The sequence below is a fragment of the Emydura macquarii genome, unplaced genomic scaffold, assembly GCF_026122565.2.
Source record: "Emydura macquarii macquarii isolate MOO-44397 ecotype Brisbane River unplaced genomic scaffold, CSIRO-AGI_Emac_v2 contig_3692, whole genome shotgun sequence".
In the NCBI taxonomy this organism is placed as follows: domain Eukaryota; kingdom Metazoa; phylum Chordata; order Testudines; family Chelidae; genus Emydura; species Emydura macquarii.
Window position 1 is genome coordinate 12,513,927 of NW_027133829.1, and position 27,011 is coordinate 12,540,937.

General features: G+C 56.4%; 2 protein-coding genes across 6 annotated transcripts in view; one reads left to right on the plus strand and one right to left on the minus strand.

The window, feature by feature from the left end:
* Positions 1-6,396, plus strand: part of ABCC2 (ATP binding cassette subfamily C member 2) — a 40,756-nt gene extending 34,360 nt beyond the window's left edge. The window contains exons 29-33 of one of the 2 annotated variants that reach the window (XM_067537111.1): positions 1,019-1,177; positions 2,160-2,326; positions 4,718-4,912; positions 5,673-5,821; positions 6,258-6,396. In XM_067537111.1, the coding sequence (XP_067393212.1) occupies positions 1,019-1,177; positions 2,160-2,326; positions 4,718-4,912; positions 5,673-5,802 (651 nt within the window). In that variant the 3' untranslated portion in view covers positions 5,803-5,821; positions 6,258-6,396. Of the gene's footprint in view, positions 1-1,018; positions 1,178-2,159; positions 2,327-4,717; positions 4,913-5,672; positions 5,822-6,257 lie in introns of those variants that run through there. The other variant, XM_067537112.1, reaches the window with a different exon arrangement.
* A 454-nt stretch (positions 6,397-6,850) lies between these two features.
* The window catches only part of DNMBP (dynamin binding protein), a 56,843-nt gene continuing 36,682 nt past the window's right edge, over positions 6,851-27,011 (minus strand). For all 4 annotated transcript variants that reach the window (XM_067537115.1, XM_067537113.1, XM_067537114.1 and 1 more), the window contains 13 exons: positions 20,643-20,830; positions 19,127-19,226; positions 17,692-17,839; positions 17,098-17,115; positions 16,231-16,430; positions 15,748-15,878; positions 15,213-15,317; positions 14,757-14,885; positions 11,050-11,382; positions 10,261-10,443; positions 9,976-10,174; positions 9,301-9,767; positions 6,851-8,929 (listed from right to left, as the gene is read on the minus strand). In XM_067537115.1, the coding sequence (XP_067393216.1) occupies positions 8,744-8,929; positions 9,301-9,767; positions 9,976-10,174; positions 10,261-10,443; positions 11,050-11,382; positions 14,757-14,885; positions 15,213-15,317; positions 15,748-15,878; positions 16,231-16,430; positions 17,098-17,115; positions 17,692-17,839; positions 19,127-19,226; positions 20,643-20,830 (2,387 nt within the window). In that variant the 3' untranslated portion in view covers positions 6,851-8,743. The remainder of the gene's footprint in view (positions 8,930-9,300; positions 9,768-9,975; positions 10,175-10,260; positions 10,444-11,049; positions 11,383-14,756; positions 14,886-15,212; positions 15,318-15,747; positions 15,879-16,230; positions 16,431-17,097; positions 17,116-17,691; positions 17,840-19,126; positions 19,227-20,642; positions 20,831-27,011) is intronic.

Here is a 27,011-nt window from a genome sequence, read left to right on the forward strand (position 1 = left end):
TAATATTCAAGCGTCTCTATCCCTATCTCTGTCTATAGCAGACGCCTACCACTACCCCAACAAAACCTCTTTTACAATCCCTCCCCACACTGATTCTGTGTTGTCCATACGATCACTTCTTAGTTCTTTACAGTTTACCCCACCACCTTTACTGTGATTCCTCTCTCCTGAACCGCACATAGAATCACACTCATGTAGCACTGGACGGGACCTCAACCGGCTGGATTCACTAATTGTAACATCTATTCCCATCATATTTGTACTTCCTTTCTCCTTGCCGTCCATACTCTCATTTTGTGGTGTTCTGTCGGTCCTCACTATAGCTTCATGTGGCTGCTTTTTCTGCTCCTGACTACGAAAGCCAGGCGTGGAGATTTCATGAGTCGCTCCCAACCTTCTCCCCTCATCGTCTCGTTTAAATGGCAAGGCGCCTGCTCCTGAGTCCGGAGCGGAGGGTGGGACTGGTCTGTCAGTCTCATCTCATCTGCCTGGCCAAACTCTGAGGAATCTGAACCCACTGGATATCAGAGTCACAGGGGCAACGGAGCTGCCCCTACACACCAAGAAGGTTCTTTGCCATGCAGACTCCAACCGGAATGGGCTTGTCCTGGCTTTGCCACTCACTGAGCATGCGAGCGCAGGGAAACCATGCAGCAGTGACCATGAGCTACACAGCTCAGCCCTGTGAGGAGCCGAGAGAGGCAGTGAGGTGGGCATGGCAGGGGGCAGCAGCACTCGGGGTTAGATTCCAGGAAAGCACATCCTGGGGAATGAAGCAGTGAGACGAGGCGATGGCAGGGAGCCAGAGCACGTGAGTGTGAGCAGGGCGACGCTGGGGACCCCTTGCCCTATGGACGCTGAGGAGGGGGCCAGCCAGAGAAGAACCACAGCCCTAATGAGAGAGCCAGTGAATGGGAACAACTGAGCGCGAAACCCGCCCATTGTGGCTGAAGTCAGGGAAACCCACAGGCCTTCCCCAGCGCCAGCCGCCTAACTGCCCGGGGTGCTGTCTCCACAGGTTGGGGTCGTGGGCAGGACAGGGGCTGGGAAATCCTCTCTCACCAACGGCCTGTTCCGGATCCTGGAGGCTGCAGGAGGGAAGATTGTGATTGATGGGGTGGACATATCGACTATCGGCCTCCATGACCTACGCCAGAGCCTCACCATCATCCCCCAGGTGAGCCCCTGCATGGGCAGAGCCAGGTGCCGACTCTGGCTGCAGCTGGCCAGGGGTTTCTCCCTAGGACACAGGTGTGGGCTGGATGCTCTGCCTCTCCGTAGCATCCCAGGGCACCATCCTCAGTTCCAGGCCCCAGGGGGTCTCCTTGCTACCCAAACGGCCCCGAAGCAACAAAGGCCCGAATCACAGGACTGGCAGGGACATCATGGGGTCTTCTAGTCCAGTCCCGGCACTCAGGGCAGGCCCAAACATGATCTAGACCATCCCTGATGGGGGCTTGTTTAACCTGCTCCTAAAAATCTCCAATGACGGAGAGTCCACACCCTCGCTGGGCAGCTTATTCCAGTGTTGAACTGCCCCGACAGGAAGTTTGTCCTAATGTCCAACGTAAACTGCCCTTGCTGTGATTTAATGGGGTACGATGAGCAGGAGAGTCCCACGCCAGAGCCCCCAGCCCATCGGTGTGGAAGGAGGGGAGCTGACAGCAGCTACAGCAGGAGACACAGCAAGACAGGTCCCTGCCCTGCCTGGACACCACCTGAGCACTGGAAGCCCTCCTTTCTCCTCCCTCCTCTGTGGGCACTGTGGGAGATGGTATCACACATGGGTCAACCCCAGTGTCAGGCTCAGCGTGCTCTCCGCTGGGGGCCTGGACTCAGTAATCTGCACCCAGCCTCCTGAGACCCAATTGCTGGCTCCTGCGCTGATCCTCCAGGCCTGTGACCTGCCTTCAGTGTGTGGCTGTAGCAGCCGCAGCACGGTAGGAGACTAACCCTGCCCCTCCAGCCGGTGCACTGCCCCCCTGCTGACACAGCGGGCAGCCAGTGTGTGGTGGGAAAAGCTGTTCAGAGCTGGGTAGACTCAGATCCAGCAGCTGTCCCTGTTGTGTCACTGTAACGGGCTTTCAAGCACCTGCTGGCTGTGAGGTTGGCAGGGCCCTGAACTAGCTCTGTCAGCGAGCCCTGGGCTTTCCTTGCAGGACCCCGTGTTGTTCTCCGGGACGTTACGGATGAATCTGGATCCGTTTGACCAGTACTCGGATGAGGAGATCTGGAAAGCCCTGGAACTAGCCCACCTGAAGGCATACGTGCAGGACCTACCTGAAAGACTGGCCCACCAAGTGAGCGAAGCAGGGGAGAACTTGAGGTAGGTGGGCTGACGGCACGGCCAGCTCCGGAGAACATCCCTCCTCCCCGTAAGGACAGCCCGCGCGTGTCTCTGCTTCCCAAGAGCCCAGCCCAGCCCAGCCAGTAGGACTAATCCCTGTAGGGATGCATGCGCCTCTGTGAGACTGTGGGGAGGACAAGGCACGGCCTGGGTGGAAGGGGGGGGGGCGGAGGTGTGGGTGAAAGACAAAGTGTCAGCGTCAATCAAAACTGGTTAGGAAACAGAAAGCAAAGCAGAGGCTTACATGGTCAATTTTCATCCTGGCTCAAGGTCAGGAGGGGGGTCCAGTGTTGTCCAGTCTGTTTATTAATGGTCTGGAACAGGGGCGAGCAGTGAAATTTGTAGATGACACAAAGCTACACAGGGACATTAAACCCAGAGATGCTCATGAGGAACTTCAGCAGGACCGGATCAAGCTACGGGAATCGGCAGCCTGCTGGAAGCTGAAATTCACTGTTGATAAATGCAGGCAATGCACACTGGGGGGAAACACTGAACAACTCAGACACCACAGAGGGTTTTAAATGAGCTATATCAATGCCATTCGGGTGTCGCTGCTCAACAGAGACCTCTTCTCACTGTGCAGCTGTGCTCCAAAAGGGATACAAGCCGGTTCCCAGTCAAGCTAGACAGGCCTATGAAGTGTTGTCCTGCAGGGCTCTGTCCTGGGCCTGCTCAGAAGCGTCACAAATGATTTGGCTAATGGCACAGCCAGAGTACACTTATAAAGTGTGCATCCCACACCAAGCAGGGAGGGATTGTAAGTGCTTTGTGAATGTAACAAACTGGAGAAATGGTCTGAAATAAATAGGCTGAAATTCAGTCAGGACAAATGCAAAGTACTCCACTTAGAAAGGAACAAGCAAATGCATAACTACAACATATGAAATGACTGCCTAGGAAAAGGCTCTGGGGTTATAGTGGATCACAAACTAAATATGTGTCAACGATGTCACACTTGCAAAAAAAAAAAAAAATGAGCATCATGCTGGGCTGTATTAGCAGCAGTGTTGTAAGCAAGCCATGAGACGTAATGTTTTCTACTCTGCTCAGCAACAATAAGGCCTCACCTGGAGCACTGTCCCCAGTTCTGGCACCACACTGCAGGGAAGAAAGTCCAAAAGAAAGCAAGAAACATGATTAAAGGGCTAGAAAATATGACCACTGAGGACAGATTGAAAAAACTGGGTCTGTTTAGTCTGGAGGGGGGGGGGGGAGAAAAGATGACAGTCTTCAAATACATAAAAGGTGGGTGCTAAATTGGTCTCCTGAGCCACTGAGGCCAGGACAAGAAGTAATGGCCTTAAATTGCAGCAAGGAAGATTTCGGTTGGACATTTGGAAAAACTTCCTACCTGTCGGGTAGTTAAGCACTGGAACAAATTGCTTAGGGATGTTGTGGACTTGCTTTCACTGGAGGTTTTAGTTGTTAAGAACAGACTACACACCTCTCAGAGACGGTCTAGCATATAATACATAGTCCTGCCTCCGTGCAGGGGGCTGACCTAGCAAGGCCCCATCTCTGCCTACATTTCTATGATACTGTTAGGTTGCATAAGGAATGGGCTGGGGAGTAGTAGTGAAAATACCTCCTCAGTCAGTAATGTGGGCGTGTTGAATAGTGTGTGCAGTGTTGGTCACCGCATCTCACCCAGGATAGCACTGACGTACAGCTGAGCGAGTGACCCAGCGCCTGGAAAAACGCTCACGTGAAAAGCGCTTGGGACTGTCCCCCTTAGCAAGGAACATGCTAAAGCTGTATAAAATAATGACTGAGCAAGAGCAGGTAAATGAAGAGCTGGTGTCCGTCTCCTACCACAAGCCCAAGGAGGCAGTAAACGCGCAATGAACGTGTGAACAGCCTTTCCACAGGATATTGTTGAGGCCAAGAAATCAACCCTCTTCAGAAAGACAGTGGCCCGTTATATGGCTCAGCCAACAGGCCAGAGCGAATGCTAAGAAGACTTTCGATAGCATGAGTAAGCCTCATTTTTCAAGGCCAAAGCTGCTCTCTGCCTAGGCAAGGTCAGGCTGAGCTCCTGGGGGGGGGGGGGGGGGGGCGCGCCGCGCAGTCAGAGGCGCCCACAACTGCTGACTGCAGCGTTCGCACCCGTTCCACTGGAGCTGCCACTGGCAGAGCCAGGATGCTGGGCTAGCTGGCCCTTGTGGCTGGGCCCGTCTGCCAGGTGCCGTGTTCCTAGCCTGTCTCCGTGATGGGGCACAGGCGTGTGCAGAGAGGAAGGGAGTGATGCTGCAGCAGGGTTACGCCCGGTCTCACTCTCTCTCTCTCGCAGTCTATGGCAGAGGTAGGTCCGGGCGTGTGCTGCCCCGCATCAGTGCTAGTAACGCCTCTGTTTTCTCCCCACCCCAGTGTTGGGCAGCGGCAGCTACTGTGCCTGGCCCGAGCCCTGCTCCACAAATCCAAGATCCTCATTCTGGACGAGGCAACAGCAGCTGTGGATCTGGAGACAGATAATTTAATCCAGACAACAATCCGGAGTGAATTTGCCAGCTGCACTGTCCTCACCATCGCCCACCGCCTGCACACTATCATGGACAGCAACAGGTGTGTGTCTGTGTATACACACACTCACGCCCCGGCTAGACCCACCATCCTAGCCAGCCAGGGGAGCAGGGACGGTGGGGGCTCAGTACACACCATCACAGACAGCAATGGGGGTGTGTACGTGGGCACTATATATATATATATATATATATATATATATATATATATCATGATAGCCAGCCAGGGAGTGTGTGTGCGTGTGTGTGTGTGAGAGCGCGCATGCAATACACACCATCATGGCCAGTGATAAGTTGGGGGGGGTTGCAAGGGCCAAGCTCCAGCTGGTTGGGCGGGGTGGAGAAGGGCTCTGCACACCCATGGGCACTTAAACAAGTGTGGGGCGGGGTGGGGTGGGGATAGAATTTGACGCCCACCGCCAGCGGCCTTGTGGATGGGGCACAACGCACACCTGCATGGCCCACCCCAGGTGGCTGTGGCCTATACCCACCATCCTGGACACCTCGCGGGGACCTGACGACGCGCTCTGTGTAGCTCAAAAGCTCGTCCCATTCACCCACGGAAGTTGGTCCAGCGAGAGCGATTCCTGCAGCTCCCTCGTCGTTGGGCAGCAGAGGTGCTATTGACACGGACAGATGCAGGCGGGGCCAAGCCCCGGGCCCGGGGAGTGATTTCCCATCCTGAGTGGAGCGGTGCCGGGGCTGTAAGAGACCCTCGTGGCTGGGGAAAGGGAATGGTCTGGGACAAGCTGCTCAACCTCAGCCCTGGGCCTGTGGCTCCAAAACCTTCTCTGTGCTCGCAGGGTGATGGTGCTGCAGGCGGGGCGCGTTGTGGAGTATGACAGCCCTGAGCAGCTGCTCCAGCAGCGAGGCCTTTTCTTTTCCATGGCTAAGGACGCCGGCATCGTGAATGGCCAAACCACGGCACTGTAGGCGAGCTGGAGCTGACAGGGTGAGCATCCTGCCCCAGCGCCGCACGGGAGCACCCACACCCACAGAGCAGGGCTGGCCCCAGCAAACTGACGGACACACTGAGTAGGGCCAGAACCGGTTTCAGTTGCCTCTGTGCTCCTGGAATCTCCCAGCAGCAGGCTCTGCTCAGGACTTCGCTCCGCCGCAGTCAGGGACCAATGCAGAGTAAAGCAGCTGGGTTCTGAGTCCTCTGCAGGAGGAGCCTGAGGGGCTGGGCTAGACAAGACTAGGCCTTAATTCACTGCTGCCGCCAGACCCGTGGGATGGATCCCCACCCTGCGAGCAGGGGGCAGCTTTGCTTTGCTGCAGACAGGTGCCCAGGACACAGGCCAGCCCCCCTGTACCCCTGGGAGCAGCTCGGCTGAGTACGAGGGGATGTTTTACAATAACTTTACTTGTCGGTCCTTGTTTTCAAGGCACTCAATAGCCCAACCGGCACAGCTGAAAGTGACTGAAGGCCGCGGCTGACAACACTGCCCTCTCGCCCCGTGGAACTCTACCGCAGGGCAAAGCTGGGCAGGCGACGCTTTCTCAGGGGCCAGGCCAGGACTGGAACAATCCGGCCCATCGCAAACCTCCTCCCCTTGTGCTCCAGGTGCCCGGTGCACTGCTCTGAGCCGCCTTCTCAGGCAATAACATGCACACAGACCGACCAGTCTGGGGAAAGGCTGGGAGACAGACTGAGCCCCCCGCGCCACGTGAGCCACGCTGCTTAATGCCGACACTGCACTGATGCGCGCAGTAGAAAATCTACATGGACCAGAATTGCCTGAGACTGACGAATGAGATGCAGGGGAAAACCTGGCTTACCCCAGTGACAGGGGACCGCAGCTCTCCGCCTTTCCCCACCCCCACGGCAAGACTTGGTCAGGGTCTGGGCTCTGCTCCAAACCCCCCACAGAACTGAACACTCTCCCGGGCCCTGCTGGCGCTGATGCTCCCAGGCAGGAGTCGGGACGCCTGGTCAGGGTGTAGTTGCAGTTGTCTCTGTATAAAGGGTATTTAAACATTTCCCTTCTTTGTGATTTTATTGGGTGTGGTGAGAGGAGTTGCTGAGGCACCCTGGTAAAGTCTGGGCCTTGTCCAGGAGCAGGGGTAGAGGACAGACATGGGAAGCAGACATAGGGTTAGCCTCAGCCCCGTTTCGCTGCCCTGAGTTGCACTGCGAAGCAGAAACATGGCTCGCTGGAGCAGCTCTTCCGGGTGTCTGCTCACGGCCTGGCTCCTACGCACAAGGGCTGGGCCAGCGGGTACACGCCGTTTGCCTGCTCCCTGCCATGTAACCTGCTGGATGCCAGCAGCTTCTGGGCACGCGTCCCAAATGTGGCGTTCGGCTGCTGGTTTCTCAGCGGGCAGCAGGGAGCTGGGCTGCCCGGTTTTGTCGCTACAGCCTGGGCTGAGGGGCCACGTGCAGCGGGCGCACAGGCCGCCATTGCCAGCTGCACTCACTGGCCAGAAACATGGAGCTTGACACACAGCAGCAGGAGTGACATCACAGGGAGACACGTCACTGAGGGCAGAGCCCTGCAGGAAGCGCTGAGCAGCAGAGTGGGGTAAGGCCCCGCCCTGGGGCAGGACTGGCGCCCATTCATCGCCAGCCTAGAGCGATGCCGCACTCCACGGGGCGCACAGCCAGCGCCCAGCAGCCAGGCTGCGTGTTGAGCCCTTTGTGCTGCACCCTTGCCAAGGCGTGCGCTGGGTGGCTGGCACGAGCCTGAGTCACACCAGCCCCGCACAGCACGCAGGTGAGTGTCAGGGCACAGGGACGCCCACCCCCACGTTCTAGGTGGCCAGGGGAGAACGTGCTCCAGTGACAGGGAGGGGTGGTGTCTGGCTGACCCTGGGTTCAGCTGAAGGGCTGCAGGCAGGGAGCTCGGGGGGGGCACTATGGAAAGGAGGATCAAATCCCCCCACAGCAGCATTGTGCTGCTAGTCCTGCCGGCAGGGCCGAGGGGTCTGGCTACACTGCAGCAGGGAGACGTGGCTCCCCAGTGAGACAGACAAGACGTGTGTGAGCCCAGCCCCAGTGCACATGCTACCACAGCACAGGCTGGCCAGCCGAGCAGGCCAGACGCAGGCCGCTAGCCTCTGCCATCACCCAGGCTTTAGCTGAGCAGGCGTGAGTCTGTCTGCCTGTGCTGGGCATCACAGCGCCCCACAGCCACACAGCCACCCCCTAGGAGAGCAGCAACGCCACCAAGGGCGGCAGGAGCCTCCGGGGCCCTGGGTCTCCCCAGCTATGGAATCAAACGGCTCCTAACCCCTGTGACAGCACGTCCTCGTCATGGAGGGGCAAGGGCAGGCCACCCTGCGTCCCACGTTCTGGACTCCAGCCCCCGTTACAGCCTGCCCGCTGCCTGCTGAGGGAGTCTGGCCCGTGTCCATGCTCCTGGTCACTGCAGAGGGAGCCGTGGGGCTCCTGCTCTCCACAGCCCTGGTTGCGTCTCTCAGTATTTGGGGACTCTGCATTACGGCAGCACCTTGCAGGAAAAGGAAATGGTGCACGCAGCCAGGAAGCAGCTGTGTGGCCTCTGCCCCCTGGGTCGGGGCTTTGTGGTGTGTGCAGCCAGGCCCAGCCAGGCCCAGCAGCTAGCGCTAAGGGGAAGCCACTTGCCATGCGAGGAGGAAGGGACAGGACAGGAAGCAACGTGAATTCCTACTGCACAAGCTGCACTGCAACCTCCCTGCCCCGGCCACGCCACCCTCACCTCGCCAGCAGCCTGCAGCCCGGGCGGGCCCAGCCCCACTGGCAGTGCTGCCTGGCTTTATTGGCGGGGGTGGATTTTCACAGGGGCGTGAGCAGTGCAGGCTCCTCAGCGCAGCAGGGGTTGTAGCTCCCACCCCCAAGTCTCTGACAAGTCCCACTGGGATTAAGGCACCGGGCCGTGGTCTCTCTGCAGCCTCACGTATACTCCGTCTTCCGGATGTAACTGGATGGCACGTAGCCCTGCCTGCCCTGCACCTCAGCCAACCACCACTCCCGATTGCCCGTGATGTCTTCAAACTGCAGGATCCGGAGTCTCTGATTGGCTGATACACTCAGCTCATTTGGACTTCGGCCTTTAAAGGTGTAGACAGCGTAATAGACCTGGAGGGGCAGGGGGAGAGAGCGGGTCAGATCCTGCTGTGGCCTCTGCACCAGCATGTAGCTCTTTGTGCGGTGCAAGGCTTCCTCGAGCATATGCTGAGAGGGAAACTGAGGCACAGCAAGCGGAAAGGACGTTTTCTCCCAGGCCATCCCCCCTAGAGCCCCACTCTCTTGCCCTGGTCTCTAACCATGGAGAAGGGGCTAGTTCTGACGTACAGCCCCAGAGAAACCCTGGACAACTCATTTCCTCACCAAGCTTTGTGGTCTGCACACTCCTTCTCCAGGGGAGGGGGGGATTCAGCCTTGGCCCAGTCAGTACCCCCAGGAAGGGGGTAACCTGCACACCCCTCCCGCAGAGAGCAGGGACTTACCTGGTTGCCCTCAGACTCGCTACTCTCCAGCCCGGAGTCTCTGTCCTCCAGCAAAGGGCCCGGCCTGAGGTTTGCTTTAGCAGGGTGCCCGCTGCAAGCACTGGCGCTGCTGCCCGGCTCAGGACGACTGTAGCGCCGGTGGGAGCGTGTCGTGGTGGGCTGCTGGTGGGATTCCACAGGAACTGTTCTGTCAGAGGCGCCAGCCTGGGGCTGGGAGGGAGCGTCTGTCTCGGAGGGGGGCCTCAGGGCACGGTCGGGATCCCCTTCAGAGGCACAGCCCTGCAGCGGTTTCTGGGTGAAGGTCACGGTCATGCCACCCGGGTTGAAGGTTAGCGTGTTGCTGCTGTGGGGCGAGGAGCTCCCGTGCTCGGACTCACTGGAGGAGTGGCTGCCCACGGAGACATCGGAGTGGCTGTGGCGTGGGTTATAGGGCTTCAGGAAGGAGCTGTACACAAAGCCCTTGGTCGCTGCGGAGAAGGGAGAGGGTCGGGGTCAGCGTGAAGAGGCTCCCAGGGCGGGGAGAGTGGATCAAAGGGGGCAGGTGATAAAACAGAGGAGCCGACAGGGGACAGGGCAGAGGGGGCCTGATGGTCCTGGCGGGTTAAGGTCAGTAGTTCATGGATCCTGGCCAACGACAGCGCCAGGGAATGATGCTGGAGCCACAGACCCACCTACCTCCATTATCAATCAGCCAGCGGTTTTGGCTGCCCATGGGGTCCTTCTTCTTGAGGACGCCCACCAGGTCACCCTCCAGCAGTGAGACGTCCAGGTCCTGGGCTGCGTTGAAATTGCGGTCTGCCTGGAAGAGGTTCTCCGGGGGGTACCTGGCCAGGAGGGCAGCTCGGCGCTCATCTGACTGCAGCATGTAGCTGGGCTGGAAGGGAGCAGACACCATGAGAGGGCCCCACTGGCTCCCCACACCCCAGACCAAGCCCCTGAAATAAGGCGGAGAGGACTCACTGGGCTCAGGAGCGGCTGCCGCCTGGCAGACTGGCGCTCCATGCTCCTCCTCTCAAAGGATCTCTTGGCAGCCACCTGGGACTCTGGGAAGAAGGTGAAGACCTGGAGCTGCTGGAGAACTCGGCTATGCTCCTCCTGGAAGATGGCAATGAGGTTCCCCTCCCTGCCGGCCACGCGCAGGAGCTGGAACAGAAGCAGAGGGTCAGAAGCTGCCATCAGCAGAGCTCTGCTAACCCAGCCATCGTGCAGGGCCCAGCAGCCAAAGGGGTGCTCCAAGCCACAGCCACAGCTGAAGACAAGCCAGATGCTGGTCTAGAATCTGCACCAGTGTTCAGGGCACGGACTCAGCCAGCCATGGACGTCCCTCAGGCAGGGCAGGGGGCGAGGGTCTGGAGGGAGCCTATCCTGCCACTTGCCCTGCGGTCCCTGCTCTGGGGACAGAGAGAGGGTCGAGCCCCCAGGCCTGCTGAGACAGCACCTTGCACTGCAGCCTTTTTTAAAAACCGGCCTCTGCCACAGCCAGTACCCAGCCCCATGGAGAGGGGGAGCCTGCAAGCACAGCCTGGAGGGGAGGCCAGAGTCTGACGCTGCAGCAGCAGCACCGCACACAAGGGGGACAAGCCTCAGGAAGCAGAAACTCCCCCGACACACGAGAAACAAACGCCACGGAAGCACCATGGCTGCAGTGAACCAGGAGCCTCTCCAGCCACATCCTCCCTGCTCTGCCCACCCTCATCAGCCCCCCGCCCCGACGGTGGAGCTGGGCCTGGCTGGGTTCTGGGAACTCACAGACAGCAACGGGCTCAGCTCCTGCAGGGCCCGGTGCACGAAGTCGCAGTGAGCCCTGGCATAGCCCCGCAGACAGCTGGCAAACAGCTCCTTGGCGCAGCGCTGGAACTTGGGCAGCTCGTCCAGCAGCTGGGCATTCAGCGCCTCGTAGTTGTTGCGAGCCGACTGCAGCTCCTCGAGCGTCCGTTTGTCCTTCAGCTTCTCCGCCCGCTCCGTGCAGGTGTGGAAGTCCAGCAGCTTGTCGAAGCGTTTCTGCACCAGCTTGTGCGGCCCCATGAACATGCTCAGCAGCTGGTTCAGCGGTGACATCACCAGCTGCTCCGTCCTCTCTTTCTGGAAGACATTGGACCAAGAGGCAGGCGATAGAGCATCCCCTTCCTTCCTGGTTCATCCTCTCTCAGCCAGGGCAGCTGGCTCCTTAGGGCTTCCTCTAGCTAGCTGCAAGAGTCCCAAGCAAAGGGGGTCCTCACTGTCTCCAGGAGATGATCTGACACTAAACGTGCACTGAGGGTCAATGTACATTTCCCTTCACTCAGCTTCATCACATTCCTCCTGGTCACTCCTCACCCCCATCTCCCCCTACGCTAGCTCCGCCGGGCTCCCTACTCAACCCCATGGCTCACCCTGACTTGTCCCGGTCTGTCAGTGAGTCATGGCAAGCTACACGCGTGGTGCCCAAAGGACAGGTCTGTGTGCTAGGTCTGAGCCACCCAGGGTAGGACTACCTGTGGGTAGGTCTGAAGCCCTGTACCCTTGGTCAGCAACGTCCACTCCTGTCTGGTGGCAGCCTGGCAGACCATTGTTCTCCTCTGTCCCAGGTATGACCCTACACTATTCCCAAATCACCGTCTGGTGCCTCTCAGCCTAAGCCATCTTTCCGAGCCACCTTCATTTCTCACCCTAAATCACTCTCCATCAACCCATTGTGTCTCACGCTGACGCTTTCTTCCTAGTTACCTCCCGACTCAGACAAAATTCACCATCCAAATCGCCCCCACGGCAGTTCAGCTTAAACCACTGCCCCCATCACTACCCAATGTCACAGCCTGGTCCCCTCCCGCTGTACCGCACCCTAACGCCACCCTGACAGTATCAGATTCCCCGTCTTACCTCAATTCATCCCCATCACCCCAACGTGTTCCTCCTCCTCCTTACCCCATGGGGCAGCCTAATTTAGCCCCCTGTAGTGTCCCACCCTAAACTGTCCTGCCTCTCGAGCCAACCTCCATGGCCCCCATGTTTGTCCCGCTCACTCTCTTGTGGCACTGTACTAAACACCCCAGTCACATGGCGTGTCGGCCTAAGCCATCCCCTGGCCATGCCTGCGGTGTCTCATGTTTAACCCACACACCACCTTTGGGCTCACCCTAAACCGTCCCGTCTCTCACGCTAACTGCTCCCCCCAAGCACTCTCACCATGAATCGTTCCCGCAATCACTCGTGTCCTGTTATCAAACACACACTCCAAACATTTCAAAGGAGGACCATTAGCCACATGCCAGCAGAACTAAAAGTGTCACAATCACCAAGTGCAGAGAACAGTGGGCTGGTACTTGGAAAACCTGAGCGCTGTGCCTGGCTCGGCCACTGGCCTGCTGGGTGACTTTGGCCAGCTAACGTCACCTCTCTGTGCCTCAGTTTCCTCATCCGTACAACGAGGCTAATGTTTCCCTCCTTGAGCACTACTGACAAAAAGCTAGCTTTTATCATCATCACCTGGCCAGGGTGATGGCCAGCCACACATGCACACAACTAAAACTTCCTAAATGACTACTGACTTCAAAACAACGTTTGTCTTTCGGTTAAAAAACCTAGAAACTACAAAAAAACTAGAAAACTAGAAAATTCACTGACAGAAAAGGTTGTTAACTCAGAGTTAAGGTTGCCTCATGTGCCCATCCAGATTATCAGAGGTTCCTAGATTTCCAGGCCAGAAGGAATCATTGTCATCATCTAGTCTGACCTCCTGGATAGACCAAACCAGAGAACTTCCTCAACGTAACTCCCAGAGCAGGTCTTTTAGAAAACATCCAATCCTGATTTACAAACTGCCAGTGATGGAGAATCCACCACAACCATTGGTAAATTGCTCCAATGGTTAATTACCCTCATTGCTAAAAATGTACGCCTTATTTCCAGTCTGAATGTGTGGAGCTTCAACTTCCAGCCAGTGTATCACGTTAGTTCTGTCCTTCCTAGCTTGACAAGCCCATTATCAAATATTTGTTCCCCCTGTAGGTACTTATGGACTGTGATCAAGTCACCCCCTCACCTTCCCTTTGCTAAGCTAAATAGCTTCAGCTCCCTGAGTCTATCACTCTAAGGCAGGTTTTCTAAACCTTTAATCATTCTCATGGCTCTTCGATGAATCCTCTCCAATTTATCAACATCCTTCTTGAATTGTGGACTTCAGAACTGGACACAGGTTTCCAGCAGCAGTCACAATATTGCAAAACACAGAGGTAAAATAACCTCTCTACTCTTAGCAAGATTCCCCTGTATATGCATCCAAAATTTGCATTTGCTCTTTTGGGTTGCACTGGGAGCTCAGGTCAGCTGATAATCCCACCACCTTTTTCAGAGTCACTGTTTCCCAGGACAGAGTCCCTCATCCTGTAACTATGGCCTGCATGTTGTTCCTAGATGTATACATTCAGATTTAGCCATATTAAAACACACATTGTTTGCTTCTGCCCAGTTTATCAAGCGATCCAGCTCACTCTGGATTAGAACCTGTCCTCTTCATTACTTACCACGCCCCCAACCGTTTTGTCATCTATAGACTTTATCAGGGATGATTTTATATTTTCTTCCAGGTCATTAATAAAAATGTTACATTGCATAGGGCCAAAAAACGATCCTGGCAGGATTCCACTAGAAACACACGTACTCAGTGATGATTCCCCGTTTGCAGTTATATTCTGAGACCTATCGGTTAGCCAGCTTTTCATCCATTTAATGCGCGAGGTGTTAATTTTATATCATTCCTGTTTTTTTATCAAAATGTGGTGTGGTACCGAGCCTTACGGAAGTCCAAGCATATTACATCAACACTATTACCTTTATCAACCAAACTCATAATCGCATCAAAGTAGACATCAAGTTAGTTTGGCAGGATCTCTTTTCCATAGCCCCATGTTTTTGGCATTAATTACATTATCCATCTTTGTTAATCAAGTCCCGTATCAGCTACTCCATTTGCTTGCCCAGGATCAATGTCAGGCTTACAGGCCTGTAATTACCCAGGTCATCTCAGTTACCCTTTTAGAATATTGGCATAACATTTGCTTTCTTCTGGAACCTCCGCAGCGTTCCAGGACTTACTGAAAAGCAACATGAACAGTCCAGCAAGGTCCTAGCCACTCTTTTACAACCTTTGGATGCAAGTGATCTGGCCCTGCTGATTTACAAGTGTTTGACTTTAGTAGCTGATGTTTAACATCCTCCAGAGCAGTGGTTTCCAACCCTTTTTCATCTGCAGACCCCTAACAATTTTTGAATGCAGATGTGGACCCCTCTGGAAATTTGGACTAGAGGTGCGGCCCCCTTTGGAAATCTATTGTCTGTACATACAGTTGAATCTGTTCAGTCAGTTTTCACCCCTTAGACATATGCCACCCACCCACATTCAGCCCGAGCCCTGCGCGGCGGAGAGCACGGCCCAGCGCAGAGAGCAGAGAACATGGCGAGGGAGGAGGCTCACTCACAAAGCTGGAGAAGAGCTGGTCGCTGATGAGTCGATGCACTTTCTGGAACTGCTCCAGATCCCCACTGCCCTGCTGCATGCATAGGTCCCACATGCTTACAGCTGCCAGCACCTTCACACAGGCCGACTCCTGGGGCCAGGGACACAAACAGTCAGTGCAACGATCACCCTGAGGGCTGTGCAGTCCCCTCCCCACAAGCCCCCCGCCCCAGAGAACAGGGCCCCTCCCCACAAGTCCAACAAATCCCTTCCACTCTCACCCCATAGCATGGGACCTCCCAGAGCTTGACCCCTCCTCGAGGAGAAGGGGGAGATCCTCTCCCAAGGGCCCAAGAATGCTGGTCACCCCGCAGCAGGGCTGCCTCGCCAGGGCCGCCCTCCGGAATAGAGCAGGAGGGAACCAGGCCTCGCACCTGGCTGCCTTGCGCGGGCCAGCCCCAGAGCAGCCTGGACTCACCCGCACATGCTGCAGGTAGAGGGAAAGGTCCCTGATGAAGGATTTGATCAGCCGCTCCTGCATCCGGAAATTCCTCTCTGTCTCCTCAAAGGCCTCATCCTTCAGCTGTGACAGAGAGCGGCTCCAAGGAGTCAGACACAGCACTACGGTGTCCTGCCCACTGGGAGCTGCAAGTGCCCCTTGGCTCCCAGAGCAGACCCAGGCCACGGGCACCACCTCCCTCCAAGGGAAGAGAGAGACCTGAGGGGCACTGACACCCAGAGGGGAGAGACGAGGGGGACTGACCGCTAGCCACACCTGTGCCAGGCTCTGGATACGGAGGCAGAGCTGCACGTTAAACATTACCCTGGGGCGACAAGAAGCCCAGGGGCACCGACCGCTCCCTGCACCCGTCTGTGCTGAGCTCTGGATCACCAGGCAGAGCTGCATGCTGAGCATTATCGGAGGGGGGAAGGCCAGAGGGGCACCAACCCCTCCCCCTCTGCTCCCTCTGCCTGGCGGGGCTGTGAGGGTGGCGTCACGTGTCAGGAATTACCTGGGGGGCGAAGCCTGTGAGGTGCTTGAGGTGGCTGCTGACCCGGTTGGATTTCTTGATGATGGAGTGGAAGTTGAGCTTGGAGATCTTCTCCATGAGGCTGTCCTCGTCCCCTTTCCGGTACTTCAGCACTGGGAGAGGGAGGAGCAGGAGTCAGAGCTCCCGGCCAGCCAAAGAGCCACCACGTCAACTGCCCTGCATCCTCATCGCCTAGCCCTGGTGCTGCATCTCCCCAGACACCTCCCGCTTCCCCCACCCAGTCACTGCATCCCTGTCCCCGCCACACTGCATCACCACGGCCACCCCGCCCCTTAGCCCTGCTGTCACATCCCCACCGCAGCCCTGCCCCATGTCACCCCGCGACGGCCCTCCGCAGCTGCTTTCCCCAGCCCAGCTGCCCCATATCCCCTGCTGCCTCCCCGAGTGCCCCGCCCCGCTGCTCTGCGGCTGCCGTCCCAGCCCGGCTCTGCCAGGCCGGCTCACCCAAGTCCTTGCGACGTTTGTACTCGTTGATGTTGACGTTGATCTCTTTGACTGCGAGGAGCGCCGCGGCGAGCGGTGCCCGGTCAGGGTGCGACTCAGGCGTGGCGCTCAGCAGCTCCAGCAGCAGCAGTGGGTACCGCATCACTCGCTGCACAGGCTTGATGAGGAAGGAGCCCAGGTTGATGTAGTTTGTGCAGCCCCTGGGCAGGCAGGAGGAAGGAGATGAAACAAACTTCAGTCCAGCCACAGAGCAGTGCCCACACCGTCCCCCAGCCCCAGCCCCAGCCCCAGCACACAGCCCCTGGCCCTCAGTAACTCACTGCACCCTGACGTCCTCACACCTTCCCAGCCTCAACCCCCCGACATGCCGCACTCCTTCAAACCAGGCATCCGCCCCTCTCCAACCTGCTGCAGACTCACACCAGCCCCAAACTGCCCAGCCGCTGCTCTGTCAAACCTTCCATTTACCCCCCGCCTGCCTGCCATCAGTCCCACCCTGGTCCCACAGCCCCATCCGCCTCGCAGTCCATCCCACTCTGCCAGCTGTGCGCCCCGGAGACCAGACCCCAACCCACACTGTATGTGCAAGAATTTCACCCTGATCTGTCTACACTGGCCTTACCTTGCACCCAGGGACTCTGCCACGTCCCTGCATAGCCATCCTTTTCTCTGCCCTCCTCTATACAGCCCAGCCAGACCCCACAACCCAGCCCCAGGCTTCTGCATTCACAGGCTCCATGCAGCACCGTTAGGTTTCCTCAGGCAAGCACACAGCCTAGGGCAGGAGGATGTTAGTTGTGGGGCTGGGTGGCAGGGCTGAGACAGACGGGCAGAGGCATGCAGTGAGTAATGGGAAGGAGCACTTACCACTCCCTGTACAGACTCCTGCAGGGCCGCAGCACGTGGAAAAGCAAAGAAAGGCAGCTAGTTAATGGGACGCTCAGGTGTGGGATCCAGCAGCCAGCACCTCTGCCCTGCAGTGAGGCTGCCGAGGGACCTGCCTGCTCTGTCCCAGAGCTGAGACACTGAAGTTGCTGCTTCAGGGGGATTAACCTTCTGTGACCCTGGGCCAGGCCGCTGAGCACATCAGGCAGGCCAGGAAGCCCAGCTCCTTTATGCCACCAACCATCATGGGCAGGCCCTAGGGCTCAGGACGCCTCTCCCCAGCTGTGCTGCTCTCTCTCTACCTCGGTGGTTCTTGCCCTGCATTGCTGGGATCCTGCCGGGGTGGGGGGGATGAGGCATTCAGGCCAGGGGCCCTTTCCTACTGTTCTCTTCTCGTCTGCTAAGACCTGAGAGGCACCAGGACAGTCACGTGTCTTCTTACGGGGGGAGAGGGAGAGTCTGCGGAAGGGGCAGGAAGGCAGGCTCCTGTCTCAGCAGTGCTCAGGCGGAGGGGCAGAGAGGGGCAGGAGGTGGCTCAGGCTCATGGCCAGGATGCAGAATGGGGAAGGCTCTCACCTGAGGCTCTCCAGGGAGTCCAGCAGGTGTTTCTGGATCTTCTCGTCCTTCTCATAAGCCTCCAGCAGTGCAATGGCCTCATCGTGGTTCTGGCAATATACCTTGTACACATCCTCCAGGCCTGCCTGGTGCATCAGGAATGCTGGCCCTGGGGAGAATGACCAAAGGCTGCTCAGTGGCTCCTAGCCCACCCTGACTCCAAGAAGCTCTGGTGCCTTGCTGCCTTCCCAGTCTCTGTCTAGGTCCTGGCAAGATGCCCGAGCTGTCCTGCCCTGCACCCACACTGCCTGAGAGGACAGCAATATCAGAGCCCTCGGGTTACTTCTCATCAGCCTTACTGCAGCACACAACCGCTGCCGTCCCTGTGCACCTGCCAGCACTGAGCTCCATGGGCCAACTCATTACTTACTATGTGTATCAGGGCAGCGCCCGACTGCCCGGCACCGAAAGACAGTCCCTGCCCCAGAGCCCACAGGCTAGGTTACAGACACAGCACCAGACAGATGGGCGTGGGCAGGGAGACACGTTCGCTCTGCACAGAGGGCAGCTGTCTCAGCTCCCGCCTGCCTAGCTTTTATCGCTGGCTGTGCTCCGCAGGCAGCGCGGCGCTGCCGAGCGCTGAGGAGAGACTGAAGGAGGGTAAATGGCGTGTGGGTTTGGACAGGGTTTCCACACATATCTGGGAACACACTGTGCACGTGGGGAGAGGAAAGCAGGGGAACTGAGCAGCCGCGGAGGGTTTGCCTCGAGTAGGCAGAGAGGTGGCTGTGAGAAGGTATCCGGGAGGGTGTTCTGATGAGGCAAGCTGCTCGTTAGCATGCGCTGGGTGGGCGAGCTGATGTGAGGGGATTTCAGACAAGCTAGAACATGCTCACTACGACCTCAAATGCCTTTTACCCTAGTCAAGAGAAACCAGAGGAGCCCAATGGGAGAGACCCCAGGGATGCGCTAACCAGCGGAGCCCAGCGAGGGGAGGGAGACGGAGCACTGAGGCAGAGTGATGTGGGCAGCCACCGGGGGGGGGAGGAGGGAAGAGGGGCCCTGGTGTGGGCGGGCGGCAAGAGAGAGAAAAGTGGCCTGGGCGTCTCTAACACAGAGGGAGGGAACAGAGTGGGAAAACCCTGCGGTGTGCCAGGGAGTTTCCAGTGAGCCCCAGGACACAGTGAACCTCCGGAGGGCTGGAGGGATCCGAATGTCCCAGCACACAGACCCCTCAGGCCATGGGGCAATCTCCCAGGGGAAGCCTCCTTTCTGGAGTCACCAAGTGCCGGACAAAGCCTTGACGAACAGTCAGCAGGGCCCCTGGCGGCCTGGCCCAGGGGGCGGAGGCAGCGGGTGAGCTGAGACCCACCTTACCATGAGAAGAGCTGCCTCCAGCCCACCCCCGAGGGCCAGGCCTGGCCTGTCTGGGGAGAAGCAGTAACAGAATCCGTACCAATGGCATCCCCGGCCTCCAGGGCACCCAGCAGCTGCTTGGAGAAGCTGATCACGGCGTGAATGTTCCCAAAGAGCCCCTCAAAGTCCACGGCCCGCGCCTGCAGAGACGGGAAGGGAGACATCCAGGTGGGAGAAACACACACAGCCTGGCCCCGCAGCGACCTCATCCAGGCCCCCTCAGACCCTCCCATCACCCCACCCATGCACCCCATCGTCCCCAGCAACCAGCCTGGCACCCCCATCGCCCCCAGCAACCTCTACCTCATACCCCCAACCCCCTCACCCCCCAGCAACCTACTCCTCGCATCCCCATCCCCCACAACAATCTGCCTGGTACCCCCCTCCAGCAACCTGCCTGGCACACCCCCCCCCCCCCCTCCAGCAACCTGCCTGCATCCCCATCCACCCCCAGCAACCTGCCTGGCACCCCCCCCCCCCCCAGCAACCTTCACTTCCCACCCGTCCCACCGCCCAGCAACCTGTTCCTTGCACACACACACACCCCAGCAATCTCACTCACACACTCCCCATCCTGCACAGGAACTCGACCAATTCACTCCCTCAATTCCCCTGGCAAACTCATGCACTCGCCCCCTGCCCCCACCCAGTGACCTCACTCATGCACACCCTGCTCCCCCACACCGCCCCTTCTCCCTTCCCTTCCCTCCCCACCCCCACAGCCACTTCAACCACACACTCCCTGCCCCCACCTCCCCCCAGGCAGGCCTGCCATCCCCACAGCATCCCCTTCAGGGTCCCTGCGTTTGACCCTTTGACCCCCAGACCCTCCCTGTAATTAGTTGAGTCCAGGGCTCAGTGGCTCCTCCCCTTAGGCTGGGGGAGGGGCCTGTAGCACAAGCCCACCCACCTCCTGGAGCCCAATAGGAGCAACCTCACCCACTGCCCCCTCCTGTGACCTCATGCACTGCCCCGCCCAGCACTACACCTAGCAATGGAATCCCCTCCCCAAGGGACTGCACCCAAAATCCCTGCCCCACCCACCCTCCCACTGGCTCTTGTCCTGCTCCACTAACCCTGACCATCTCTCATGCCACCAGATTTCAAACAGATCAAAGGAAACACGTTTTTACCCCACTGACAATTAAACTGTGGAACTCACTGCCACAAGATGCATGACGTAAAGACTGGACATTTCTATGGATAGTGATAATGGTCAGCGTCACATAGGCCAAAACAACAATTAAACCAAATGCCAAATCAGCAGTTTTCAGCCGGAGGGTCCGTGGTCTGCGGACACCCTGAGGTCTATGTCTAAGATTTCCAAAGGGGTCCTCACCGCCATTCGAAATTTTTTACGGGACTGCAAATTAAAAAGGTTGAAAACCACTGCACGAAATGACACAGTTTGAGAGAAACCTCCCCCATGAGCAGCTGCCTCTAGGGACTCCTCGCACTGACCCAGCCAGCAGCAGCCGCTGCCAGAGACAGGAACCAGACCGAGCGGCCCTGATCTGATCCTGCCTGGCTGTTCCTCCGCCCTCCCGCCTTCCCACCTGTGCCTGCTGCAGAGGGACCATGACCCGCTCCACACACATCTCGAGGTCTCGGATGTAATCCCGTTCTGTCTGAAGGAGTTCCTCGATGACCTTCGACCTCTTCTCCAGCATCCTTTGCTTCTCGGTGGCAGCGGCGCCAGATGGTCCCTCCAGGGATGCCGCCTGAGAGGAAAGGAGGGTCATTTCTGAAAGAAACAAACAGGGTCAGTTCCAGGGACTTACAGCCGATGGGCCGGCCCCACAGACGTCTGCATCCTCCGTGGGCGCTGTGACATGAACAAGGCCTACGCACTGCCTGAACCCACCATCTCCCCGAACCCTAAGACAGCTGAACCACTCTGCCTGTACAGCCAGCACAGGAGCCCTTCCTGCTGGAGGGCCCCGCCAGCAGCCACGTCCTGCCAGGGCAGACCGGAGCACGTGGCATGTGCTGCCCCACGTCCATGAATCCGGAGGGCTCCAGATCTGACCCCACTGGCCACCCCGAGTGCTCCAGCACCCACATTACGGGACCGCTGGGATCTCATTCCACAGTGCTGCATGGAGAGGAACAGTCAGAGCCCCTGCCCCGGAGAGCACCTCCCCTCTGCACTGAGCTCACCTCCAGACGGAGGCCGCAGGCTGGGGAGGGTAAACGCTGAAGGCCACGAATGGCCAAGTGTTCACGTTTCCGGCTGTCTCGGGCAGAAGGCACAACAGGGAAACTCGCTTTGCCAGCCCCACAATGGACCAGTCCCTGAACCCCCAGGAGCTGGGCTCACCGCTCAAACACACCAGCAGCCTAGTGGCCGGTCACCCAACCCTGCCGACACTGGGAGATTGGAGATGTTTACAGGCCCTGCTGGCGGGTCAGGCCCTAGGAGCAGGGTCCGGGTTGGGATCCTGAATGGGCTGTGGCAGCAAACCTCAGCAATGCCGGCTGTGAAACTCCAAGCTCCAAGCAAAGGGGAACAGAAAATTAACCCCCCTCTGGCATGCACACAAAGAAAACAGGCAGGGGACTTGGGCTCTCCCTCCGTGTGCAGAATGGGACTCGGGGAACAATCCCTGCTGAGCTGCACCCTCACCCCCGTCATTCAGCCTGGCCCTGTGCAGATCCCTGCCCCTTCAGCCTTCCCTCCCCAGGGGAAGGCACCCTATTCTTGCCCCAGCCTCTGAACACCCTGAGCCGGTGCAGCTCCCCGCCTGCTTCTACACCCCCACCAAGGACAGGCCTCTTGCTCCCCCTTTCCTCCCGGCTCCCTTTGGGATGAGGATTGGGGCAGCGCCCAGCAGCAGCACCCCAGAGAGGAAGCACTGCAGGACTCCCTACCTGTTCGGGAGCTGCTGGGCATGGCCTGGACCCGCCTGGCTCCTCTCCCGGGCCGGTCCCCTCCCCTCCCTGTGGGAACAGGGCCTGCCCTCTATTCTCCAGGGGCAAGGAATTTCCATCTGAATAGCTGAGAGTGAGAATGACTCCGGGAGCCACAATGGGCCCAGCAAGTGCCAAAGCCTGGAACTGGAGTTCCGGCCCCAGGCGACTGGGAGCGAGGCAAGCGTCTCAGAGCAGCTCATTTTTGTCTCCATCATTTCCCCTTTGCTCTTCACAGCAGGACAGACACACGGCTACGCAGAACAGTACAGACAGACATGCACAGGCAAAGGGGGGGATGGACTGAGACGCACGCATGGGTGACAGGGACAGATGGCACCGCACAGCACTGCACTCCAGCACAGACATGGCCAGAGCGGCTCACACCCAGACCCGGTGTGACGCTTGTCCTGGGCAGATCCTCCCTGCTGACAGAGCCAAGGGCTCTCTGATACACGCTGGCAGCACACGTTTTGCCTGTCACATCAGTAAAGCACACTGAAGTGAATGGGCAGGTGGATAGACAGCCATCCAGGTAGATCAGGCGGAACAGATGGACACAGGCACACAGCGTCTGCAGGTGAGATGCAGATGGGCCCCTGCTCTCCTGCCTCCCTGTCTGTGCCCTTCCCTGGCAGCTGCTTCCTGATTTTCTCTCCCACCTGATGCTTGCCAGCAGTCCAGCCCCTGGGATTCTCAGGCAGGTTCTGAGACATTTTATCCAGGCAGATTCCTGGATCCCAGCAACTTTCACCACACCACTCACTTAAAGGGGCAGCACAGGCCATCCAGCCACAAAGCATGCATCCCCATCCTTTCCTGAGCACCAGACAGAGTCCCTCATTCAGAGGCATTTCCTCCTCTGGGCTCCATCTCTCTGGGACTTCTCCCACTTCCAAGCTCTGTTCAGAGCCTCCTGGCCCCTCTGCAGGATTCTGCCTGAGGAATCATATGGGATGGCATTTCAGGCACAGTTTCCCACTCCACATCTCTTGGCTTTTATTGCTGCTCAGCTAAATAGTCTCCCACCGTTCTGAGGGCTTCTCTCAGTAACATTCAGGGCTAGACGTGCACAAAGTCTGGCATTCCTCTCCTCCAGTTCCATTCTAGCCCCTCTCCACTCCAGCGTCTGCCATTGCTGAAACCACTCCCACCTCAGTCCCCAATGATGTCCTTGTACCCCCTCCTCCCTCTGCATCCATCTCCTCTTATGCTTAGCCTGGAAGCTGTTTGGGACAGGAACTGTCTTTGTGTTCTGTGTTTGTACAGCACCTAGCACAAGGGGGGTCCTGGTCCATGACTGGGGCTCCTAGGCGCTATGGTAATACAAACAAATTATAAATAATCATCAGTGCACTTGGCCTGGAAAAAGGCGCTTGAATATGTAACAAAACCAGGGAAATGATCCTCATCAATAGCTGCTTATGGCCCCTATAACAGACCAGGCCTCATATTGCAACACAAGGGACTCTGGGTCAGAACTCAGAACGTTCCTTTTTCAGGAAATTCCATAGAACTCAATACGATTGCATGACAATTTGGATTTCTTTGAAATGGGATTTTCCAACGGAAACCTGTTATGCCAAAAACGTTCCGAGGCACTCTATTCCACACCACTCACTACAGTGAGTGTGCGGCGTCTCTGCACCGGTGACTGGACACACTGATAATCCCCTGTAAGCAGGCCAGCATCCTGGGAATAAATTCATTTTGGACAGTGTCAAAGGCTTCACCTCCACTCATCTGCCTTCCCTACATTTCCCACCATTGCTACATTCCCCTCGCAGTCAAGAGGTGCTCTGGAAGGCTTAGAGGAGATGGTGGTAAAAATGCTGGCAGGTGCCTGCTACCCTGTTTCCACTCAGGCTCACATCAATGGGGATGAATCCCTGCTAACAACGGTGGCTAGTTTGGGTGGGGGAAAGCTGGGATAGCAGTTCCGGGTGGTCTATGCCTCCTATGGCTCCACCTCCTTCCCCAGTGAATCATGAAGCAGCCCAGTTCATGCCACACAGCATTTTGATGATTTAGTTGGGGGTTGGCCATGCTTTGAGCAGGGAGTTGGAATAGGTGATCTCCTGCAGTCCCTTCCAACCCTAATCTTCTGTGATTCTATTAAAATCAGGCACAGTGGAAAACATAATCCCAATTATACATATAAAATTACAGGGTCTAAATTAGATGTTACCCGAGAAAGATTTTGGAGTCATTGTGGATAGTTCTCTGAAAACATCCACTGTATGTGCAGTGGCAGTCAAAAAAGATAGACTGCTGGGAATCATTAGGAAAGGGACAGATAATAAGATATTTTCTATCGTATTGCCTCTTTATAAATCCATGGTACGCCCACACCTTGAATACTGCCTGCAGATCTGGTCTCCCCATCTAAAAAAGATATATTGGTATTGGAAAAGACACAGAAAAGGGTAACAAAAATTATTAGGGGCATGGAACAGTTTCCATATGAGGAAAGATTAATAAGACCAGGACTTTTCAGTTTGGAAAGGAGATGGACTAAGGGGGGACATGATAGGTTTATAAGATCATGACTGGTCTGGAAAAAGTAAATAAGGCAGATGGACGGACGGACGGACAGACAGACAGGAGGGAGTTCCAAGAACAGCACCAATAGTCAGGGGCAGAAGGAAAGCTCAGAAGAGCTCAGCATTGTTCAGTCCTGGCTCAGTAAGTACAAATCCCCAATTCCCTCTGAAGCCAATGGGCATTACACCCATAATTTGTGGGGTGAATCCAGCCCCATTCATGCAGTACAGCCTGGCCAAGCGATGAGTAGGGAGGGAAATAACAGGCTGCAAATATCTGGCATGTGAACACTGGGAAGGGAGGAGTTATTCCAGGCTACAGATCCCAGGGATGTAAATTAAGAAGGAGGTGGAGAAAGAAACATCAGGCCGAGTATTAGGATAAACTCTGTGCCAGGCAGGGGATGGAGCTGGTTGGGGCACAAGCTCCCACAGGATGGGGTGGAAACCCGACCACTAGGGATAGTACAGCTAGATTAAGCACTAGCAAACAGCACAGTACAGAACTATACTCCAGTGTCTCCTGCGACAAGGACGAGATGGGCCCCAACAGGTGCCTGCCAGCTCTGGAATTTAAAAAAGTTGCTGTTCCAAGGACTAGCTGGTGAGGCAGTGACAGCAGAGAAGGGCCATGTTAAAGGCAGCTTTGGTCTGAGGTGGTCATGAGCCAGCATCCAGTGACTAAGAGATGGGAGATAAACCAGAAGGGTGAGCTCAGTTCTTGGAGAACTGCAGCCCTTGAGTCAGCAGCCAGATAGAGGGAGAAGGCCCTGCTGTTTGCACAGGGAGTGAGTCACAATTTACTGCAGAAGGTGTGACTACTTGCCATGTGGCCAAGGGGCTAATCTGTTGTATGTAATGGAGCCAGCAGCTTTGGTTCTGCAAACCAAACAACACTCCTCGTGGTGGGTGTGCGTGGGTAAGAGGGAGAGCCAGATTATAGATAGATGTATGGGGAACATTGCCACCTTGCATGTCTCAATTCCCCATTCAAGAAAGACAGTGTCACGCTGGAAGGAGGCAGGAGTCAAACTGGAATAAAACACCAGGGTCTCCGTCCATTCGAGATGCTAGACCAAGACACCACTTGGTGAACAGTACAGATGTTGCGTGTGTGCTATGCTCCAGAGGCATGGATGCTTTACTAGAAGCTGTGGGCTTGGCTGCCCTGCAGTGGGGTTTCACAGATTTAAGGCATATAAGGGCAGAAGGGACCATTAGATCATCTAGTCTGATTTCCCATATATCACTAGCAATTAATTTTCACCCAGATACCCTTTTATTAATCCCAAAGACTTTAATTAAAGCGTTTCAGTCCTCAGGAGACTAAACTGTTATGTGCCACCGGCAGAGAACAGGAGAGACCAAGGTAATGCCAGTGCCCAAGGCTCTTGCGATGGCAGGGCACTGATTAGATGAAATATGCCCAGATAGCAGGCAATCCATGCGCATGCTGCAGAGGAAGGCGAAAACCTTTCAAGAGGCCTGCCAGTCTGACCTGGGTAAAAATTCTTTGCCAAACTCAAATCCAGCAATCAGCTTGACCCTGAGCATGTGAGCAAGCCACACCAGCCAACCACCTAAGAAAAAGGAGTATTTGTACCATGCCACAGCAGTGATCCACCCCATTCTGGGTCCTGTTTCTGGCTGTGGTCAACCTCTGGTGCTTCAGATGAAGGCAGGGCAGTGGGGAGAACAGCGTGCATGCATCAGGGGAAAAAACTCCTTCCTGACCCCTACAGGTAACCAGCTAAAGACATGACCAATGATATTTCATTATAGTTTATAATAATGATTGTTGTTAAAGAATCGCTTTGTAAGCCCTAGAGGGTAAGAGGGTTATAAGGAATAGCCAACGTGGACTTGTCAAGAACAAATCATGCCACACCAACCTAATGTCCATCTTAGACAGTTATTGGCCCAACAAATAGAGGGACGCAGTAGATGTGATATTTCTTGATTTCAGCATGGCATTTGACAGTCCCACATGACATGCTCATAAGCAAACTAGGGAAATGTGGTCTAGCGAGATTAAATTACCATAAAGTGGGTGAACAACCGCTTAAAAGACCATACCCAAAGAGTACTTATCAATGGTTCAGTGTTCAACTGGGAGCATGTATTCAGTGAGGTGCCACAGGGGTCAATCCTGGGTCAGTTACTATTCAATATTTTCAATGAATTATTTGGGTAATGGGGTGGAGAGTTTGCTTATAAAATCTGCAGATGACGCCAACCTGGGCAGGGCTGCATGCACTCTGTAGGACAGGATTAAAACTGGAGGGTTTGACAAATTGGTCCTACAGTCGACAAGATGAAATTCAATAAGGACAAGCACACAGCATTTCACTCAGGAAGGAAAAATCAAATGCCCAACCAAAAATGGGGAATAACTGGCGAGGTGGTAGCACTGCTGAAAAGGATCTAGGGGTTATAGTGGATCACAAATTGAATATGTGCCAACAATATGAT